Source organism: Lissotriton helveticus, chromosome 1_2 (assembly GCF_964261635.1).
Source record: "Lissotriton helveticus chromosome 1_2, aLisHel1.1, whole genome shotgun sequence".
NCBI classification, from domain to species: domain Eukaryota; kingdom Metazoa; phylum Chordata; class Amphibia; order Caudata; family Salamandridae; genus Lissotriton; species Lissotriton helveticus.
In genome coordinates this window covers 458,954,456-458,978,037 of record NC_136058.1, presented here as the reverse complement: position 1 = coordinate 458,978,037, position 23,582 = coordinate 458,954,456, and the positions used below count along the sequence as shown (strand labels likewise).

At 50.6% G+C, this 23,582-nt stretch overlaps 2 protein-coding genes across 2 annotated transcripts in view; one reads left to right on the top strand and one right to left on the bottom strand.

Moving 5' to 3' along the window:
- LOC144807732 (uncharacterized) overlaps nucleotides 1–23,582 on the top strand; it is a 770,734-nt gene that overhangs the window by 323,501 nt on the left and 423,651 nt on the right. The window lies entirely within an intron of this gene.
- The window catches only part of LOC144807728 (zinc finger protein 212-like), a 143,817-nt gene that overhangs the window by 90,784 nt on the left and 29,451 nt on the right, over nucleotides 1–23,582 (bottom strand). Inside the window, exon 3 of the mRNA XM_078673394.1 lies at nucleotides 19,531–19,641. Within this exon, the coding sequence (XP_078529520.1) occupies nucleotides 19,531–19,641 (111 nt within the window). The remainder of the gene's footprint in view (nucleotides 1–19,530; nucleotides 19,642–23,582) is intronic.

Here is a 23,582-nt window from a genome sequence, read left to right as displayed (position 1 = left end):
CACTCAGATGCCCCCTGAAAAACAACCAGCATATGGTAGATTCCCTGACTGGTAAACACCAGCCTGCCACCACGAGCCACGTTTCTGGACCCCTGGGGTGGGAGCCTTCGCTCCCTGTGCCCAGAAACAAAGCCTTTCTTGGGCGGAGGTGGTCGCACCTCCCCCTGGCCAGGAAGAGCCATCTGTGGCAGGGGAGCTTCAAAGGCCCTGCCGCCTTTGTACCGCAACACCCAGCCTCTCCGGCTATCAGGAGCAGGCCCACTTCCTGTCTCACCGCCCCCTTTTGGTGGGAAGCCAGCGGGAAAAATTAGAGCAGCCCAGAAGGTGTGCCCACCTCTGCCAACTCCACTCCTCAGGTGGGGGAGGCGAGGTGAAACCCACTCTTCAGTGCCCGTCATCTTGCAGATGGCAGGCACTCTCCAATCAGGGTTAGGGACTGTGCAAACTCCCCTGCGTGGGGTGAGCACACCAAGGGTGCAGTCACCCTAAGGCCAGTAGCCCATTGGTTTCTGACGTGGAGACTCCTAAATCTCCTCTATATACAGTATTTAGAGGGCAGCAGAGCCCAGTAGCAGAGTCCCACAACCTATAAGTTCAAGTTCAGTAATTTCTATAGCGCACTACTCACCCAGAGGGTCTCAAGGCGCTTGAGGGAGGGTGGGTGCATTATTTATCGAATAGCCATGTTTTAAGCTGCTTTCTGAAGGAGAGGTGGTTCTGTGTGAGGCGGAGGGGAGTGGGGAGGGAGTTCCAGGTCTTGGCCGCTAAGTAGGAGAAGGATCTTCCTCCCAAGGTGGATCTATGGATGCGCGGAATTGCGGCGATGGCCTGAAGAATGATGAAAGAAGAGGCCCAGCATGTGAGAAGTTGGCCTTGCATATGATGTCCACTAGTTCTAGTGGGCACCTTGCACCAGTCTAATCGACCCTTATTGATGGTGGTTGTAAAGTCAACCTTATAGAAAGCTATCCTAGTGGTAGCATGGACCAGCAGTCTTCAGGCTAAGACTTCAGTAGGCGAGTTAAGCAAGTTGTTTTACCAATTATAATCCCTTGAATACCAAATGAAAGGACACCACACAAGGTATATATCAAATATATATGTATTTAATCTAAACACAACCCCTCTGCACTCTTTATGAGGTCAGAGGTAAAAATACAATACAAGTCACACAGTTCATAAACGATAAGTCGCACAGTATACGTTATGCCATAGGGGCCTCACAAACCATATACTAAGAAAGAGGTATAAGTACCCCGTGAGAGTTAGAAAGCAGGCCTAGGGCCTGTGGAATCTCTGGGGCTACACTAAACAACCAAAGGTTAGGAAGTAGGAGGCCCACGGGAGCCGCGTGCAGTGTCTAAACACAGCCACGGGTTCTCATTGACTTTCCATGGAGTTCGTAAAAGTTACAAAGTTACAATTTAAAGACACTTCCGGATGGACTAGGATGGAACCCTTTTAAACTAGGACACTTCGAGAGTCAAGACCCACGGGAGCACCGGAGCACTCGTGTTACCTCACCCAGGGAAGCCGGGTGCATAGGTGTCTTTTCGTGTCGGATTTCGTCGTCGTTTTCTATGGAGAGCAGCAAAGAAGTGCTGCAGGCGACCAGAGGAAAAGTGTCTGGGTGGATCCAAGGGTGGATAAGAGATGTGAAGAACCTGAAAGCAGAGTGGACAGAGTCTGGGTCACTAGCCAGTGACCAGGAAGGAACTAGGAAGGAGCCAGGCGATGTCGAGTGCTTTGCAGGTGAAGAAGGTGAGTTTGTCTCTTCAGCCACGAGGTCCAGGAGGCATCGACGATGACCAGGAGCTGGATTCGAGCTGCCCCACGATGGATCTAGATGACTGCAGTGTCGGTATCCGGATTGGACCCAACAAGCCTTGGCAACCGCAACCCATGCAGGATGTCAAGATTGGCTCTGTTGCAGACCAGCAAGGTCTGTGGCGCTTCTCCTTTTCAGGGAAGCTGGAGAAACCCTGGAGCAACCAGGATAGCAAGTAAAATTCAAAGGAAGGTCTTCAGGGGGCTCAAAAGCCAACAGGCTAGGAACCGGGAAGACGCGTCGAGCTCAAATGCAAAGGCGGGGCCCATGGGACACTCGCGGAGTGTAGGGGCATGGGCTTCGATGCAAATGGTGCTCGGGGCTGGGGCTTCTCGTACCCCAATGCACAACTTACTGAGGCTTCAGAAAAGGAGTGCAAGTAGCAAAATGCAGGATGTCCAAGGTGTCCGGTCCCACATCTCTCGTGTCTGCCACGTATCTCAGCTTTGCTATGGATATGGGTCGGGGTCAGAGAAGTCTGGAAGTCCAGTTCTTGTGTCGCAGAGTCTTCGGGTTCCGACGGGAGCCTTGAAACTGCAGACCGGCAAAGTTGCTGTTGGTGCCTGTTTGCACAGGGTGGTCACTCCTTGACCACAAGGGAGATGTCTTCCGTCTTCCAGTCAGAATGGAATGTCAAAGGTCCAAGATATGTCTTTCAAAGATTCATACAGTATAATCTAAAGTCCCAGGGACACAGCTCCTATACTTTTACTAAGGATGGGGGCTGGACTACCTGACTAGGTCCCTCCTATGGGTGGACCTGAGAAGGGGGTGTTTACACCCCTTTCCCTTTGTCCAGTTTATTGCCAGAGCTGGGGCTGGAGTGCCCCAGCAACTGGTTTGAACCGGGCTATGCATGGAGCACCTTGTGTGCCCCAGGCAGTGTCTAGATGCATTAACTGAATGCAGCCCTCCCTGCCCCAATACACAAAACCCCTGTCTGGGTGGTGCCAGCACCTCCCTGGACAGGAAACCTATTGTCCAGGCCTCCCCTGCCGGAGTTTCCCCCAGCAACAGGAGGTCAGACTCGTGTCTGTGGCAGCAGCAATTTTGTGATGCTGAGGCTCTGTTTAACTTTAACCGGGTAAAGCAGTAACATACATGACCTTTCCCTCAAGAAGGGTGGAATGCTACCCCCACCGCCAGAACTGGCGGAGGGGGGGGGGTAGTTTTCCAAAGTGTTTGACACCTTACACGACATGTTTTGATAAAGCCAAACCAAAGTTAGCATTAACCGTGAGGATTATAATGCTTTTAAGAGTATATGGCATGGCTATATCATAGAACAGCTATAAGGAGATGGTTCTGAAAGCTGCAGAGGGGCTCAGCTCATGCTAGGACACCCTCTCACATAAAACCAAGCACTCTGGCTCCAGGATTGTTAAGGTCTACCATAGGAGTGGCTTATAGGTTACTATGTGTCTATATATAAGGTAGATATAGGTATCCTATATCTAAGTAAGGTGTGATTACACCACCTTACCCAAGCTGAGTGATCAGCCTAAGGTGTCAGTTTGAAAGGCAAACCAGGGGTGGCATAATACATGCTGCAGCCCCTGGTAGGCCTAGGGTGCACCTCTGCCCTGGGTACCTATGGTACACTATACAGGGGCTCACAAGGGTGACCCAGTAACCAATCAGGTATGTACCTAAAGTGCATGGTATCAATTTAGAGAGAGAACAGCTGGGCTGAGGGTCTGATTAGCAGGGCCACAGCCACACTAAAGTCGAAAAACCAGAGAATCACAGCAAAAAGTGGGGGTGACCATAGGAAGCAGACCCTACTCTCCTACATCTGTGACCTCAGAGGGGCCCTGAAGGACGGGAGCTGCTGTCTGTGACCTGAGAGGGGCCCTGAAGGACGGGAGCTGCCGTCTGTGACCGGAGGAGCCATGAAGGCCGGGAGCTGCTGTCTGTGACCTGAGGGGCCCTGAAGGACGGAAGCTGCTGTCTGTGACCTGAGGGGGGCCCTGAAGGACGGGAGCTGCTGTCTGTGACCTGAGGAGCCCTGAAGAACGGGAGCTGCTGTCTGTGACCTGAGGAGCCCTGAAGGACGGGAGCTGCTGTCTGTGACCTGAGAGGGGCCCTGAAGGACGGGAGCTGCTATCTGTGACCTGAGAGGAGCCCTGAAGGACGGGAGCTGCTATCTGTGACCTGAGAGGGGCCCTGAAGGACGGGAGCTGCTGTCTGTGACCTGAGAGGGGCCCTGAAGGACGGGAGCTGCTGTCTGTGACCTGAGAGGGGCCCTGAAGGACGGGAGCTGCTATCTGTGACCTGAGAGGAGCCCTGAAGGACGGGAGCTGCTATCTGTGACCTGAGAGGGGCCCTGAAGGACGGGAGCTGCCGTCTGTGACCTGAGAGGAGCCCTGAAGGACGGGAGCTGCCGTCTGTGACCTGAGAGGGGCCCTGAAGGACAGGAGCTGCCGTCTGTGACCTGAGAGGGGCCCTGAAGGACAGGAGCTGCCGTCTGTGACCCGAGAGGGGCCCTGAAGGACGGGAGCTGCTGTCTGTGACCTGAGAGGGGCCCTGAAGGACTGGACCTGCCGTCTGTGACCTGAGAGGGGCCCTGAAGGACGGGAGCTGCCGTCTGTGACCTGAGAGGGGCCCTGAAGGACGGGAGCTGCCGTCTGTGACCGGAGGAGCCCTGAAGGACGGGAGCTGCCGTCTGTGACCTGAGGAGCCCTGAAGGACGGGAGCTGCCGTCTGTGACCTGAGAGGAGCCCTGAAGGACGGGAGCTGCTGTCTGTGACCTGAGAGGAGCCCTGAAGGACGGGAGCTGCTGTCTGTGACCTGAGAGGGGCCCTGAAGGACGGGAGCTGCTGTCTGTGACCTGAGAGGGGCCCTGAAGGACGGGAGCTGCTGTCTGTGACCTGAGAGGGGCCCTGAAGGACGGGAGCTGCTGTCTGTGACCTGAGAGGGGCCCTGAAGGACGGGAGCTGCTGTCTGTGACCTGAGAGGGGCCCTGAAGGACAGGAGCTGCTGTCTGCGACCTGAGAGGGGCCCTGAAGGACGGGAGCTGCTGTCTGTGACCTGAGGAGCCCTGAGGGACGGGAGCTGCTGTCTGTGACCTAAGAGGGGCCCTGAAGGACGGGAGCTGCTGTCTGTGACCTCAGAGGGGCCCTGAAGGACGGGAGCTGCCGTCTGCGACCTGAGAGGGGCCCTGAAGGACGGGAGCTGCTGTCTGTGACCTGAGAGGGGCCCTGAAGGACGGGAGCTGCTGTCTGTGACCTGAGAGGGGCCCTGAAGGACGGGAGCTGCCGTCTGCGACCTGAGAGGGGCCCTGAAGGACGGGAGCTGCTGTCTGTGACCTGAGAGGGGCCCTGATGGACGGGAGCTGCTGTCTGTGACCTGAGAGGGGCCCTGAAGGACGGGAGCTGCTGTCTGTGACCTGAGAGGGGCCCTGAAGGACGGGAGCTGCTGTCTGTGACCTGAGAGGGGCCCTGAAGGACGGGAGCTGCCGTCTGTGACCTGAGAGGGGCCCTGAAGGACAGGAGCTGCTGTCTGTGACCTCAGAGGGGCCCTGAAGGACGGGAGCTGCTGTCTGTGACCTGAGAGGGGCCCTGAAGGACGGGAGCTGCTGTCTGTGACCTGAGGGGGGCCCTGAAGGACGGGAGCTGCTGTCTGTGACCTGAGAGGGGCCCTAAAGGACGGGAGCTGCTGTCTGTGACCTGAGAGGAGCCATGAAGGCCGGGAGCTGCTGTCTGTGACCTGAGGGGCCCTGAAGGACGGGAGCTGCTGTCTGTGACCTGAGGAGCCCTGAAGGACGGGAGCTGCTGTCTGTGACCTGAGAGGGGCCCTGAAGGACGGGAGCTGCTGTCTGTGACCTCAGAGGGGCCCTGAAGGACGGGAGCTGCCGTCTGCGACCTGAGAGGGGCCCTGAAGGACGGGAGCTGCTGTCTGTGACCTGAGAGGGGCCCTGAAGGACGGGAGCTGCTGTCTGTGACCTGAGAGGGGCCCTGAAGGACGGGAGCTGCTGTCTGTGACCTGAGAGGGGCCCTGAAGGACGGGAGCTGCCGTCTGTGACCTGAGGAGCCCTGAAGGACGGGAGCTGCTGTCTGTGACCTGAGAGGGGCCCTGATGGACGGGAGCTGCTGTCTGTGACCTGAGAGGGGCCCTGAAGGACGGGAGCTGCCGTCTGTGACCGGAGGAGCCCTGAAGGACGGGAGCTGCCGTCTGTGACCTGAGGAGCCCTGAAGGACGGGAGCTGCTGTCTGTGACCTGAGAGGGGCCCTGAAGGACGGGAGCTGCTGTCTGTGACCTGAGAGGGGCCCTGAAGGACGGGAGCTGCTGTCTGTGACCTGTGGAGCCCTGAAGGACGGGAGCTGCTGTCTGTGACCCGAGAGGGGCCCTGAAGGACGGGAGCTGCTGTCTGTGACCTGAGAGGGGCCCTGAAGGACGGGAGCTGCTGTCTGTGACCTGAGGAGCCCTGAAGGACGGGAGCTGCTGTCTGTGACCTGAGAGGGGCCCTGAAGGACGGGAGCTGCCGTCTGTGACCTGAGGAGCCCTGAAGGACGGGAGCTGCTGTCTGTGACCTGAGAGGGGCCCTGAAGGACAGGAGCTGCCGTCTGTGACCTGAGAGGAGCCCTGAAGGACGGGAGCTGCTGTCTGTGACCTGAGAGGGGCCATGAAGGACGGGAGCTGCTGTCTGTGACCTGAGAGGGGCCCTGAAGGACGGAAGCTGCTGTCTGTGACCTGAGGGGGGCCCTGAAGGACGGGAGCTGCTGTCTGTGACCTGAGAGGGGCCCTGAAGGACGGGAGCTGCCGTCTGTGACCTGAGAGGGGCCCTGAAGGACGGGAGCTGCCGTCTGTGACCGGAGGAGCCCTGAAGGACGGGAGCTGCCGTCTGTGACCTGAGGAGCCCTGAAGGACGGGAGCTGCTGTCTGTGACCTGAGAGGGGCCCTGAAGGACGGGAGCTGCTGTCTGTGACCTGAGAGGGGCCCTGAAGGACGGGAGCTGCTGTCTGTGACCTGAGAGGAGCCCTGAAGGACGGGAGCTGCTGTCTGTGACCTGAGAGGAGCCCTGAAGGACGAGAGCTGCTGTCTGTGACCTGAGAGGGGCCCTGAAGGACGGGAGCTGCTGTCTGTGACCTGAGAGGGGCCCTGAAGGACAGGAGCTGCCGTCTGTGACCTGAGAGGAGCCCTGAAGGACGGGAGCTGCTGTCTGTGACCTGAGAGGGGCCATGAAGGACGGGAGCTGCTGTCTGTGACCTGAGAGGGGCCCTGAAGGACGGGAGCTGCCGTCTGCGACCTGAGGGGGGCCCTGAAGGACGGGAGCTGCTGTCTGTGACCTGAGAGGGGCCCTGAAGGACGGAAGCTGCTGTCTGTGACCTGAGAGGGGCCCTGAAGGACGGGAGCTGCTGTCTGTGACCTGAGAGGAGCCCTGAAGGACGGGAGCTGCTGTCTGTGACCTGAGAGGGGCCCTGAAGGACGGGAGCTGCTGTCTGTGACCTGAGAGGGGCCCTGAAGGACGGGAGCTGCTGTCTGTGACCTGAGAGGAGCCCTGAAGGACGAGAGCTGCTGTCTGTGACCTGAGAGGGGCCCTGAAGGACGGGAGCTGCTCCCTCTTGTGCCCGGGTCAAAGAACAGGACTTCAAGGGTCCGCTGTCTGACTTGCTGTGTGGCTACCGGCACACAACAAGCTGCAAGAGACCATTTCTGGAAATACCCACCTGACCAGTGGCAACTGGACATGGACTGGACTTTGCTCTGGGCCTCTGCCTGACACCCTGGGAGCGTGTAAGTGCCCTCGCCCTGAAATCCAAAGAAGTGATAAGAGCAACAATGTGGTCATCCTCACACAACACAAAAACGCTTCCCACACAGGCTCACGGCAAACTCTGCACCCACAGGGAAGCGTGTTTGGTATCTAGTAAAGAACGTCTGCACCTCGCAATGCGGTATGAAGCCCTGAACGAAGGCAATTATAAATTATTCATTTTTTTCCCTTTAGTGACAGAAATGACCCCCCCAACCCTGCTGCTTGGGTCAGGACAGGAATAAGAACATCTTAGACGCTTTGAGTTGATAGAGACAGGGCCCAAGGTCATCCCCAATATGCTGAAATGAAGGCTGTGTGGATAAGTAGAGACTTAGGGAGGGCCAGGTCTTGCTGTTAAACAAAAAATATATTTAAGGCATTTTTACAACCACAAAGGGGATTTTTCTCAGCACTCAGAGTTGAAACCGAATATCGGACCAGTGGTGTACACCTTATCATGTTATAAACCGGATCATCTTTTTTAAGACATAAGAATCTTAATACGTTTTCTTGGTAATGTAACCCTTGACACACAGCAACTTTTTTCCTGGGATTTTTAGATGCACAGTAATACCTAAAGCTAGAAATAAAACCTAGGAAACTTTACACAAGAAACCCTATCAAGCCTCGTATCTCTTACAAAAGATATTAATCCAGTGTATAAATTAAAGAGGTTTAAAGCACTATCCTCCCGCAGGTGTCCAACCGGATATACATGCATTTGAATATGGGCGCATCGGTGGCTACCTTCATCTTTTTGTTGTGCATAAGGGTGTTAACCGCAGCAACAACAAAGTGACAGATGGAACGACTGAATTAATCTCAGCTACTGGCAATCAGTCCGGCCGCATTCCAGACCATCGCTTTCGCCCACCATAGACTGGCTGAGATTATCAAATCATTCCTTTCACCACTTTGTTGTTTTTGTGGAAGACGCCCCAAGTACAATAGGTATCCCAAATGTAGATATCCTCACCACTGTGAAACCACAAAAAACCTACTGTTCTAGAAACAGTGAGACACAGGTTAGCAGAGATACTAGAGTGTCCAGGTCAAAAAGAAAACATATTCACAAAGTGAGAAAGAATCCCATCAACCCACATCAATGGCAGAATTTCATCATCTGGGGTTTGTTATTGGTTGCACGACTTGTGCAGCCAGCAAGGATTGATGTAAAAACTGTGCTTGCTACGTACCCCAGTGATTGGTACAGCCACTAGCCAGTTTTTAGGTCGAGCCTGTCAATGCGCTTGCGCATTGAGCTTGCGAGAGATATTGGGGCTTAACCAGAGCTTAACCATCGGCGGCGATTTGATGCTGTGCCCGTGTTAAAAGCGCGTGCACAATGCACATCAAAGCCACCAGCCTCCCTCCCACAAGCTTCCCCTAGCGTGCGCTCTGCCTCTGGCATTTCTCCTCTCCTAATTTATTCACTGCCCACGGCCGGGCGGCCGTACTTTCACTTTCACGGCCGCCAGGCCGTATCTCGCGTTTCCACTTCTCTTTCTTTCTTTCCATCTTTTCTCGCACTCTCTTTCTTCCTCTCAACCTCTCTTGCCTTCACCCTTTTCACTCCATGTCTTCGTTCTCCCTTCTCTCCCTTTCTCTACCCTTTCTCTCATCTCCTTTTCTCTACCCCTTCTCTGTTCCTTCTCTGTTCCTGCTTACATCGTGCCTCTTCTGTTGTCCGCGCTTTAAGTAAGTACTTGTTTTAATAGTCTATCTGTTTGTTAATCCAAGTAGCTGCTGTGCTGAAGCACAAGGCACACCTCCAGTCAGGGGAACGGAGTCCCCTCTATAAACAAGCATTTGCAATGCAGCTTCTGCTTCAAGCTTCACAACAGTGTTCAGCAACGCACGCTGCCAGTCACAGCTTGTTTACATTTCCTACTGCTGATCAAAAGGTCGTATGGGTATAAACAAACACTATAGCAGTTTTAAGCCGCTAACCTGGAATAAACATTACCCCACAGAGCATCACTACCCACATTTGATCAGCTTCCGCACCTTTCATTTAGTTTTCATTAATAGATTTCCACACTCACAGGCAATTGTACTCTAGTACGACTTTATGAACTGTGGACCAAATCAAAGCCGGAGCCGCATATTTAGCACAAACCCCCCCCCACCCCCCCCTTCCAAAAAAAAGGTCAATACACATACTTACAGATTATCAAAACTTCATTCTTGTGGGGATGCCACCAAGATCAAATTTCTGGCTCTCCTTATTCTGCCTTATTAAGCACCTGCCACCTCTGCCCTGTATAAATACTACTTTTAAAAACCATCTTCCCCGCCCACTCTTCCTATTTATCCTGTAAGTAAGTCCAGCCCTGCTTCTTCCTTAACTGCTAAAATTAATGCCCCTTGCACTGTAACCTCATTTCTCCCAGTGGCGCAACTTACTTTACCTACAAATTTCATTTATACTACAAACAAGTAGTCCGGCCACCAAGGGCAAAGCACCGCCTGCTCCAATTCGTTGCTAAAACAAATTATTCATATCAGTAATTTGGAAGAACACACGCAGGGGGCGCGTTCAGGTCTGTGTTGGTGCTGGTCAGAGCGTGGCAACCGTATACACAGACGCTGTGCTGTTTTTAAGCTGCTAATGCAAGACTAGCATTATCCCGCACAATGCTTCTACCCACATGCTAATCGGTTGCTGCACATTACATTAAACCATCAGGAATAAATTTTGCCCTTTATACTTTCCATGGCCCACACATATGCACTAAAGAACTTTTCACTGCCTCGCAGGACAATTTGTAGCGCTTACACACATTACACACACATAACCGTTTGCCCCTTGCTTTTTACCTTCCCCTGTCGGACCCCTCCTCCCTCAATTACAGGTTGCTTCTGGTCACTACACAAGCAGCCATCTGCAGTTTTTGATGTGCCTCACGCGGTGATTTAAAACAGCTTTCCGCACACACTTTAAATCCACCTCCGTTCATGCCTTTCCCCCCACCCACTCCTTCATCCGTCCATTCTGTGCCTGTGTTTGTTACATTTTAATGTAATTATTAGCAAACAGTGTAAGGGTCTCAAGCCACTCCCCAAAAACAACTGCCTGTAGAGTTGAACAATGTTCGTAACTTACTTTGGGACTTGTATCAACTTCAAATGAGGGCAAGCTTTCAACATTTTTTTATAGGGGCATTCTGCAACCATGCGCATTGTGCACAGCTTTCATTTGACACCAGACACTTTGTGCGCGCGCCCTGACTCTACTAACACAAGCATTCAGCTCACCAGTCTGCACACTCCCTGACCCCCCATATGCTTGCTCACCAGTGTCTCTCCCACCCTTCCTTTGATCTCTGCAGCGAGTTCTCACAGGCTCCTCTCCGCCCCCTTCCTTTAATGGCCCTCCCCCTCCCCAGCACAGAGCACGCAAACCAATTCTCATCCGCCTTTTGAGAGGTCCAAACTTGAAGTACAGGGCTCGTCCTGCAGCAGAGGTACCTAATTGAACGTGTTCGGTGCCTGCATTTTATGCGCGAATGCACGCAATAACACAGACCGCTGTACTTGGTTCTCAAGCTTCATAATGCAGGCAAAGCTTTAACCGATCGGCCTACAAGATATTTTTCTCAAAACGCCTCGGTAGCTTTTTGTCAGATTTTGAGCAGCAAATTCCGGTGATGGAAGTGTATAGCACTTTCTGGCGTATACAAATATTTCCAGATGCCAGTAAGAGCAAAACTGACACAATAGATTTATACAAAGCTGTGCATGAGATTTGTGCCTCTTCCTTTTATCATTCTACTTTGGTTTTGGTGCAGAATTGCACAGTACATTTTAATATATAACCATTTAGAATCCGTAATGATATCGGAATGGAGACTAATTTTGACTGTTTTAGTCTCCCGCATGTCTTGAACTCTTGAGATTACAGTTTTTTTTAGGTCTCGCTGAGCCACACACACCACCCCACACACAACCCCATACACAGACACCCACACACACACCCCCAAACACCCACCCACACCCCCACTCACACAACCCCCCCACAACCCCACACACACCCACAGCACCCCACCCACAACCCCCACACACAACCCACACCCCCATCTCACACACACACACACAACCCCCCACACACAACCCCCCACACACCCCCACACAAACACACCCACACACACAACCCCCCACACACACAACCCCCACACACACAACCCCACACACACAACCCCCCATATACAACCCCCCCACATACAACCCCCCACATACAACCCCACACACATACAACCCCACACACACACACAACCCCCTCCCCACACACACAACACCCACACACACACAACTACACACACACACAAGCACACAACCACACTCAGCCACCAACCCCCCACACACACAACACCCACACACACAACCCCCCACACACACAACCCCCCACACTCACAACCCCACACACACAACCCCCATATACAACCCCCCACATACAACCCCCCACATACAACCCCACACACATACAACCCCACCACACTCAGCCACCAACCCCCCACACACACAACACCCACACACAACTACACACACACACAACAACAAGCACACAACCACACTCAGCCACACAACTCCACACACAACCCCAAACACAACACACAACCAGACACACAACCCCACACACAACTACACACAACCACACACACAACTATCTATCTATCTATCTATCTATCTATCTATCTATCTATCTATCTATCTATCTATCTATCTATCTATCTATCTATATAATCTATCTAATCTATCCTCCCTCACTCAGCACCACCACAGCATCAATCTGTGCAACCATTCAACAACTGGTTCAAATATGTTCTCTCAATGTCTCAAACTTTATTACAAATGTCACAAAAATATGTTAATATTTCACTTCTGTTCTTGGATTTTCGTCACAATAAAATACACTTAACACAATCTTCACAAAAGTTATTTCCAAAAGTTTAAACTATTGCTATTATAAATTAAAATAACTTTTATTTAAGTATTAATTATTTAAAAAAATTAAAAGCCATTGTTATTTGTAATAGCAATACATCTAAGTCACGTAAATACAACACATATTGCATTACAAATGCTATAGGTGTCACATTTGCGAAAGTTATAACTATTGGGATTGTAAATGACAAGGCTATTAATTTAGCTATTTTCAAAACCAACAGAGAAATAAAAAATGTGTCATTTACACGACCAATAGCTCAAAATTTCCTAATGCAAGACCTATTGCATTGCAAATGCTTGTTTATCAGTGGCGCTGAAGATTTGCAGTGTAATAAAGTGAAAAAGGAAGGCAAAAATAGTGCAAATGTTAAAATTGACTACTAGGATATTACAGAAATTTTAATAAACACTATCCTAGTGTCAAATCTAAAAACAGTGCGCTGATAGTTTGAAAAAATAACTATCATAGGCGATGAAATGGCAGGTCTACATGTTTCAGCCACATGGATTTCTTGTATCCAGGCTTTCGTCAGGACCAGTAAACAATGCTACTGCAAAATATAATCTGAAAACTGTGCATAAAAATTATATGAAAGTAACAACTGAAATGGTTGGTGCGATAACCCTACCATGTCCTGTGAGTCCCAACAGGTGGTCAAATATCACAGGAAACTTGGATTCATTCCCAGCTTTATGTGGGAGTACTCCTCACCTCTCCTGGCAACTGCTCAGGGGAATGAGGCACCCGCTCTGTCCGTCGGTACCCCGGGCTTTCCTGAGCAATCCTTGCTGGCTGCAAAAGACGTGCAACCAATAACAAACCCCAGATGATGAAATTCTGCCACTGATGTGGGCTAATGGGATTCTTTCTCACTTTGTGAATATGTTTTCTTTTTGACCGAGACACTCTCCTTTCTCTGCTAACCTGTGTCTCACTGTTTCTAGACCGGTAGGTTTTTTGTAGTTTTTCAGTTGTAGAATGGGGATAGAACACTGCCTGGTCTTTAAAAATTGATAATCCCTAGGACCCTCCATGTAAAGTATTTGTTTAGGTATCCTGACCACTGTGCCATAGAACTCAAGCTGCGCCTCACTGATGAGACCTGAGCAGGTTAAAACTGGACCGGGGCTGCTTGTGTTCCCATCTGGAGAGGACTCGGCCTGGCTGTTCGTGCTGGCCTATTCCTATTGGAGCAGGACCAAGGTTGATTTGCATAAGGCGGGTCTCTGTCTAGAATGGCACAGTGGGTGAAAAACAATGGTCTGGAATGCGGCCCAGAGCGATCCTCAGTGGCTGAGATGAATTCACGCATTCCTTCACCTTGTTGTATTTGCAGTAAATGCCTAAGTGTGATAGGTATGCCTAGACATGGGTCCCGTGCTCACTGTGTCATAATACATTCAGTATACCTCACTATACCTCACTATACCTCACTGATGAGACCCAAGTAGGTTACACACCTTGTTGTTTGTGTTAGAAAATCACTTACAATGAAGATTGTCATATTTGTTGATGCTTTCAGTATTGTTCCAATTTCAAAGCTTTAATTTGTAGTAACCCTCTTTCATCCCCTCATTAGGAGAAATAATTAGAATTTTCTATTTCTTTACAGACTGTATCTTAGCAAGACTGCCAATTAAAAGTCAAATATTTACAGGTGCTCTGCTATTGATATTTACACGAGGTGCAGATGTGAGGGACACAGTAGATGTGGGTGCGAAAGACGCTTTGAGTAAGTGCGACCCAGCTACATCTCTCTGATGAGACCTGCCCAGAGCGATCGAGCCATTCCACTGAAGAAGGTAATTCCTTGGGGAAGGTGGTAATGTTTACAGATTATGGGGACTGTTGAATGCACAGTTGAGAAGACTGTGCTGCCCCTGTCTGATGGCGGGATGGAGGAAGGGTACCGAGAGGTTTTTAGGCAGTAAGGAAGGTGAGTGAGTAGTGGGGAAAATGTGGGCGTCCTCAAAGAAAGGATACTTGGTCAAGGAAGAGGCATAACAGTACAATGGAGGGGTGGCTGGAGGAATATGGTCAGGGAGCCAAGGAAACTGAGAATATAGGGTCTGGATTGTGTTGTAAGCGTTTGGTGTCTGAAGGAACAATGGATGTGATAGGGTGCGAAACGAGAGGTTAACGGTGGACAGGGAGATTCAAGGTTCTAGTGTCCGCATGGGCTCAATGTGAGAGACCGCTCGGTGGCTAGAACACAGGAGTCTGCGCTCAAAGCACCAGGGCGGTACAAAAGGGGGTGGCGATGGACGGAGCATCTGATCCAATCAAACACTCACACCCAGTCAAAAGATCTGGGTTTAATCCATCACCGTTCTTCAGCCCACTCTGCCACCCCAGTTCAGACATGGCTATATGCAAATCAGTCTGACCCTGTGCCTCATGGGAACAGTCCAGCCCGAACTGCCAAGCCCGGTCCTCCCTGGACTGGAGACGAGCTTCCGAGGACCGGTTTCTGGCATTCCAGCCGTCTTCAGCCCGGCTTGCTTGAATCCAGTGGCAAAGTGAGCAAGGGACTCACGTCTGAGCATACCCTGCCAACTTATGGCGGCCAAAGCGGTACAAAAAACTGTACACACAGACTCTGCAGTGGCAATTTCGGTCCTGGGAAGCTTGTTTCCGGTCCAGGGAAGGCATGGCTTGGCAGTTCGGGCTGGACTCTTCCCATGAGGCACAGGGTCAGACTGATTTGCATATAGCCATGTATGAACTGGGGTGGCAGAGTGGGCTAAAGAACAGTGATGGATCAAACCCAGATCTTTTGACTGGGTGTGAGTGTTTGATTGGTTCAGATGCTCCATCCATCACCACCCCCTTTTGTACCGCAAAGCACCATGGGACACATGAATATGGGGTGGGGGATTCAGTTACCACATGGCCCTAAAGTGTCTTTGGTGAATTAATAATAACGGGGTGCAGGCGGCCAGCAGGTTCAGGGCTAGGAGGAGTCAAAGTCTCATTGGCAAGGTACACCCCAGAAGTGGGTCTCTCCTTTTTATTATAATCTTTTTAATGCATTTCAAATGCCAGATGTTGAGCTTATACGAGTTGTATACCATTTTGTAGAAAAATAAAAGTGAAATTATGAAAATAAAAACAAACTCTTCTAATGTGAAAAAAATCAATAGAATGAGAAGGAGGGGATGTCAGCTAAAGGGGAAGGAGAACATAAAGCTAGAAAAGAACAAGAAGCATGAGAAGAGGAAGAAGCTGGAGGCAGGGAGAGAAGTGAGCCGAAACATGTAGACAGGGGAGGCGTACGGAGCTAGGACGGTGCCCTATTCCAGGGAACGCCTCTTAATAGGAAATTTCAGCCGTCTTCAGCCAGGATAGCTTGACTCCAGTGGTGTGGAGAGCATGGGACTCACGTCTGAGCATACCCTGCCAACTCGGGGTGACAAATGCAAAAACAACAGTTGATGGACAGAATGCAGAACAATGTCATACATTCACCCCAGTACAAGGATCTGGGCCTAAATCCATAGTTTTTTTGCACTCCACACCACCCCAGTTCAGACATGGCCATATGCAAATCAGCCTTGACCCTGTGCCTCCTGGGAACAGTTCAGCCCGAACTGCCAAGCAATGTCTTTCCTGGACTGGAATCAAGCAACCTAGGACCGGTTTCTGGCATTTCCGCCGTCATCAGCCAGGATAGCTTGACTCCAGCCTCAAGCCTCTTTCCACCAATCAGCAGCACCAATGAAGCAGCAGAGCTCCCACTATGCAGGGATTTTTTCACGTGTTAGTGAAGTGAGGTGATTCTAGCTTTGGTGAACCTGTCCTCCCCATGTGCACTGGTCCTCTTCTCTAACAAACCGACCAATAGAAGCATAGCTGTCCTTGTGACTCAAAGATATGGGACCAGGATACTGTTCTTTAAATATCGGCTGACAAAATTATTTTGTTCTAAATTTTATTTACAAAATAATAGTTCCGTTCGAGGTAATAAAACAAAATCAGCACCAAATAGGATGATGTTTTTGTATGCAATATTTAGAGCACAATATCTATGGCAGGTGTTATCTTAATTAACAATATTCTGACGTACAACTGACTTCACAGGATTCTACCAAAAAGGACTCGAAAACAAAACAGAGAGAAAAAGGTAGGGAAAGTGAGAAAACAGCATAGGATTCGAGTATAGGAGAGAGGGTGAGAAAAAGAGAGGGCAAAGGTGAAAAAAGTGAATACAAAGAAAATAGAGGGGCAGATGTGAGGAAGTGAACAAACGAGAATACAGCAGCAAACTGTAAGAAAGAGACCAAATAAAGGGAGCAAAGAAAGGCGGAGAGTGGGAGGTGGGAACAGAGACCCGAGGTTGAGTGGGCTGCAGGAGCATCACTTGAGGAAAGAAAGAGAACACCACAGTCCATAAAAAACAGTTCATCAGGTGAGCCGCCGCTGATGACAGGGCCGGATCACCCACATCTCAGGCTTTAATCATTCTCAGGTCGACAAAGTGAGCACCATTCCCTTCAGTACAATGACCACGTAATTCAAATGTTTCAAGACAACTTATTTCATGATGCTCCCTCTGTATATACTGAATATAAAATAGATTACAGTAATAACGCAATACCAAAGCAAGCTGGGTGCACAAGTGTGTGCATATAAGGTAAATGAAAAAGAGACGAGGCATCCGAGGCGAGCGTTTATCTAAATAAACTTCCCCCAGAAGCAAGGACTTCGATGCCACCCTCCGAAGCCTAAACAACCACCCTGTTTCCGGCTTACGGACACACTTTCTGCCCTTGGCAGCGGGCCAGGAATAGAGGCGCCAAATCTATTCCACGCTCCACTAGGTGCCTGGCCCCTGACCAGGAGTCGGATAAGCCCTCAGTGGCGCCATGGTACATCATGCCAGGAAGGAAAGGCACCCTCCCCCGGCTGCTGGTGGAAATGTGAAATACAGCAATAATCAGAGTTCAGGGGGGCCTCAGGCCTCTATGAACCGGCACCACTGCACCTGTTGCACCCATGGAAGCTACGCCAATAAAGCCCAAATCGTGTTGTCATAGGAAGCATCCCTTGGCAAAGGCTGGTTCCAGAGTGTATTTATAAAAGGCCGTCTACGGAGGAAGTGCCAGTCTGGACTGACAGCAGAACTTATCTTTATTTTTTATTTTTAAAGAAATTATAAAACCTCTCATGCAATTTCCATTAATAGTTCAGTCAGTGTGTGTACCTTTGCACAGAACCCAAACTTGTTCCCCAGCTGTTGTTTTGTTATTTTAACGATGGCCTGTCTGGCTCCCAGCAGACTTGCCTCTGAAAGGGGGTCGCTTACAAATACAGCAGCGCCGTGCATGGTTCACTGCTATTCCAGCTGTGGAATCTATCACATGCTTCCTGGCACTTCCCACAAGTGCTGTTTCCAAGTGCCCAGAGACCGCAGAAACAAGCTTCGAAGCTCTGCTTTCTACTAGTTCGTCGGGCTCGGAGCTATATACCAATGATAGCAACACATGGGTTCTGAATCCACGAGTGTCTTTTAAATGTAATTTATATTACGAGTCCAGCCCAGGAAGCCTGACGTAACCCACCCCAAGGAGAAGCAATCACCAGGGTAATATGAACATGGCTCGAAATGCCTCTTGTAGCCCAACGCAGGCAGCGGCTAGACATACACTGTGCAGAATTATTCAAAATCCGCTCTTTAGGGTGTTCCAAAGCAGTCATGTATTGTTGGATGTAAATAAAACACTAAAACACGAGCCGCTGAAGCATGGGTTAAATCCGTGCAGGGTGATAGCATGTATCTGGGGCCATTTACACAACGGAGGTCACGTGCCAACATGCCTCACAGCAACGTACATCAGGGTCAGAAATAGTATGAGATGTAGCACGCAGGACGAGCAATAGACGACGAGGCCAGTCCAGGTGGGCGGGCCCTAAGGGAGACAGGGCGGTCACCAACCCCACTTCCAAAAGCAACCCGATGACAATAGGTCTCGCAGAGCAAGTGGCGTATGCGCTGCAACGCTAGGCGAGACCTAAAAATGGGTACTGTTTGGCAGAGAGCCATGTTGTTTGTGAGATTAGTAGGTAAGTTGTGAGAGTTTACAATAGGTAATATTACTGCTGTGTCTGGCGATCCCCGGGTGTGCTGTACCACCAAGGGGGCGGCCTGTTATGAGCCACACAAATGTAATATGCCTGAGATATAGATATTTTATGATTTCCCGCGTTCTTTCTATCAACTTGTTTTTTCCATTCTCGTGGTTCATGAATATTGTTTGTAAATGTAATGATTTCATCAATATTTGTAGCTCACAAATATAGACATCATTGTATTTCTGTGTTCTACTGTTTATAGAGCACTTGTTTAGGAAGGGACATCTTATTTATGAAAGGCTCAAGAGTTCATAGGTTCTAACGATGGGAGAGCCACTGGGCGAGAGATGGCTTGGAGGCACACGAAGCCTTCCAGCTGCATGCTCCCTTCAGCTGTGGGGGCTGCTGGCACAGTGTACCCATGAACAGAGCCCAGGGCTTCCTCAGGTGGGATTCACACCCTCCAGGGTGGAGAAGTGTGGCTCAATGGTTAGAGCGGCAGACCCTGAGTGGAGAAGTGTGGCTCAATGGTTAGAGCGGCAGACCCTGATGCAGAGGTCTAGCCCAGGACCAGGGTTCAATTCCCAACTCGGTGGGTCTTGGGCTCAAAAATTCCACGGACCTGATAATTCTCGCCTCGGTGCCTATTCCAATCATGGGGTCCCACTCTGCAACTCTGGGCAATAGCTTTCTTAATCTCCACAACGGCCCCCACAACGCTAAGGATGCCTGGCCTCCACCTTGGGGGTGCCCAGGAGTGGACACCTCACAGGGAAAGCCAGCATGGGTTCCACAGCGGTATTCGTACAAGCGCCTTGAGACCCTTGCGGGTGAGTAGTGCGCTATACAAGTATCAATTTACATTACATTACAGGGTCTGCAGAGTGTGGCCACACCACGTCAAGAGGTCGCTTTCATACTCACGCGAGGGCGGCTTCATTGTGCTTCTTATCTCAAACTCCAGACAGTCCGGAGAGCTCAGATCTTTCTTGTCTTTAGGGCGCAATGAAAAGACTGTGGCAGCAATCAGAGGACCTATTATGGAAAAATGAAAAAACACATTTACACACGTCATTGTGAAAGAACATCAGAGTAAAGAAACAACAAGGACAATGTTCAAGAGTGTGAACTGTAGAGAGACGCTTGTGGCAGTCCCCACATTTCAAGGCCTATAAGTAGCTTCTCTTTGGTTACCTCTCTCCTGGCACAGGGCCTTTATAAAGCAGGTTTTTATACTTTATGTCTTTACAGCTGGGGTTGTGGATTGTGTGACTCCTTCTGCACTCCACTTGTTCCCTGGAGATGCCAGAATAACTTAAGACAACACAAAGAATACCAAGGCTGTCCCCATTAGTCACCGGTGGTCTTGGAGACAGCCCAACTGTGCTGGGTCTGCCCACTGTGAACATCACTCACCAGCATGGGTACACACCCACTGAAGAGTGGCACACCGTCCCAGCGGGGTCCGCTGGCAACCTCTCACACACACACTGAAGAGTGTCAGATAATCCATGTGTGGTCAACTGGTCGTCTCACACGTATACTGCGCTCACCCACTGGTACAAGGTCACATCATCTCTGAGTGGTCCACAGGCAGCCAAACACATACATTGATTGTAGCCACTGAACAGTGTCACAGTGTCCTTAAGCGGTCCACTGTTAGCCTCACACGTATACTGCGCTCACCCACTGGTACAAGGTCACATCATCTCTGAGTGGTCCACTGGCCGCCAAACACATACACCAAGTGCAGCCACTGAACTGTAAAGTTGAAATGGATGTTTTCCATGTCTTTTTAAAAAGATCTACAGCCCACTTTATGTGGTTGCTTCTCCCTCAAACTACCACATCATTATTGGGGGCCTTGAAAACAATCTATTCCCTTTACAAGCAGAGGTACACAAACAGAGGTGCACAGCATGCCTGCGAAGAGCACTGCACTGCGCTGGGGCTGCACCGCTTGAGCGGCAGAAAAGGTGTTGACGTGGCCGAGAGCCCAGCCATAGGATATTTTCTACATATATGTCTCAAAAGTGGTCCTTGATGTCACTCACACTGGGAGCAGATCACTCAGGAACCATTAATCAGAGAATTAGCTACAAGAAGACAGGTCGCCTGCCCAAGAAAACCTTCTCAGGTCCCCTGTGGGTCCGGAGTCACTACTTTGGGTAACTCTGAAATAGTGAGTAAATTTATGTCCTCTCACAAGAGGCGTGTGGAGCCTACTTTGCATCTGTGCGTCTCCAGAAGACATAATTTATGCCATCACTATGAGGTGCGTTACAATTCTTTATTCTCCACTCCACAATGTACGACGACTTACAACAACTTTCCTGGCTAGCCCGGCTTGCCCTGGCATCACCACACAACACACGGTGGACACGTGCGTCTCCTCCACACAACAGTCCACATCCCAAGTCATGAGCTGAGGTCAGAGGTGGCAGCCTGGGCTGTTGTTATGCCACGAGAACATCTGCATTCATGTGCTGGCACTGTGTGTGTGACGTCACTGAAAAGTCTCACTTCTTAGCTGGCTTGAGGCTTGGTCAACCCAAGCTCTTTTCAGATAAGAGGAACCTTAATCGGAGGTGATTACAACACATACAAATACTGGAGCTTATTTACAAGCCCCTTGTGCCGCTGATGGGTCACTTCGCGTGATGCACCTGTGGCGCAACCTGCAGCGTGATATTTACAAGCACAGGTAAAGCCACCCTGCCTGGCTTTAAGTGTGCTTGCAAATATCGTTCCTTTTCACGCAACACTTTGGGGCACATTTACATCGAAGTGACAGAGTGCGGCGTTAGCCTTCCTGGATTAACGCAGCACTCCGCCACTTCAGAAACACTGGGCTGAACCATATTTACAACAATATGGTGCCCCCCTGCGTTTCCCCGTGCTACTCCAGTACAGGGCCGGCGTAAATCACCATCCGGGATGAGAACAAATCATTCCCACATCTGGAGAGGGTGCAGACGGGCTTTTTTCCGAGGAAAGAAAGTATTTTCCCAATGGAAAAATAACACCTTTAAAAGTGGATTTGAAGAAGGAAACCGTGGGGTAAATGACAAGAACTTAACGCCACCGTAGCGTCAATTTTTTTTATGTAATGTCAGCTTTTTTTATCTCTTTATTTACAAAGTTCCGCTAACTGCAGTTAGCGGCACTTTTCCAGCGTAAACGTTAATTTTCAAGATTGCCACTTCTGTTAGCGGCACTTATTGAAAATGAGATACAAGGTGGAAGTTCCCGTGCAAAAGCTGCTGCAAACCCCTCTTCGTGATATTTCCGTCCGGCGATGACCCATCAAAACTGCCTCTAAATCCAATTAGAGGCAGTTTTTTAAGACCAGGAATTAGCTGGTCTTGGAATTGGTGCAAACACTTGGGGCCGCATTTCAGAGGTTTTGTAGCTGGACAGAGCTAAGAATGTTGCTGCGATGCCCTGAGACAAAACTACAGGGCAGGAATGCGCACCCTCAATAAGAAAGGGCGCCGTCCTGGGCCTCATTCATGAAAAGTGTTGCAACATTTTTCACTGCACCCTTCTCGCGACACCATGGATGCGCCGTATTTATTGAACGGCGATCCATGTCACAGTTAATGACAGATACGCCTGGAATCCTGATGTATCTGTCAGCGCTAAAGTCATGTGTTGCTGCAGTTGTGTAAGCATGACGCAACCCCAGCAATGCATGGGGCCAGCCTATCCCTGTGGCACTGCGTCCCCCTCACTCCTGCCATGAGGCAGGCGTATGGTTCTGACACAGTGGCGTCCTAGAAATGTTGCAGTGAAATCGGGTGGATTTCACTGCGCCACTCCTATGAGGCTTTGTTGCGTGGGAACGCCCACCCTGCATACATTATACCTGACGCAGTGATAATATGGCACAGGGCTTCACGAGGTCACGCATATGCCTAGATGCGTCACTTTGTAAATATGGCGCAACGTGGTGCAAAATTAACACTGAAAGTACATCAAGAAAATGACGCACCGGCAGCTTTAAACTGTCGGAAGGGGCTCTTGAATGATCCCCCCTGTATTTTTCCTCCTACATTGACGCACAGTGGCTGCCATACGCCAACGCAGGCGCCCTTGCGCCATGGTGTTGCGGAGTTGATTGACGTTGTGCAGAAAGCGACATCTACCTGCACAAAACCTATCAATCCAGGGTATTTCCACTTCCTCTGTGTGGTGTGCGTTGATGGCGGATTTGAAGTTTATGTGAGTTTCCGGAGTATCGTTGTGGCTCCATCTCTTCTCAAGACGTTTGCGGTGGAGGGCAGGAGTAAACCATTTGGCCTTCTTGGAGTGTTGTTTCCCTGGTCTTTTCTTGAGGGGTGCCAGGGTGTCAGCGCAGTTGGAGATCCATCAGTGGAGGAGCGCGTTGTGATGTTGGCGTCTGTAAGCAGTGGTGGAGTGGTGTTGTTGAGGGAGTTGACAAAATGTTCTTCAGTGGCCTTGATCCAGCTGCAACGGGGAGGGGGTGATGATGGCGGTGGTGTACGGTATGCATGGTGTAGGCGTGATGTATACTATGATGGTCGTCCTGGAGAGTTCTGTGATGTGGCAGTAGTAGACGTTCCCGCTGACTGAGAAGACACGCTCGAGCGTGTGTCCGGGTATGTGGGTTGGTGCGGTGACCAGCTGCTTGAGTCCGATGTTGGGGAGGTTCCCCAGGAGGGGGTGGTGTTCTGGTCACTGGGGTTGTCCAGGTGGAACTTGACATCTCCGAGTAGGATGTAATCGGTGAATGGGAGAGCCTGGGGTGCGATGAGGTCTACAATAGCATCGTGAATGGGGGGTTCATGGCCCGGGGGGCTTGTAGACGAGGGTGCAGCGGAGGGTGGTGTTGGGGTCGGTCAGGATCTGGAAGTGGAGGTGTCCCATGGTTGGTGTTGGGTCATTAGAGTGCGTGATCAGTCGCGGTGTGCTTTTGTAGACAAGCGCAATGGCCCCTCCTGGATGGTTGGGTG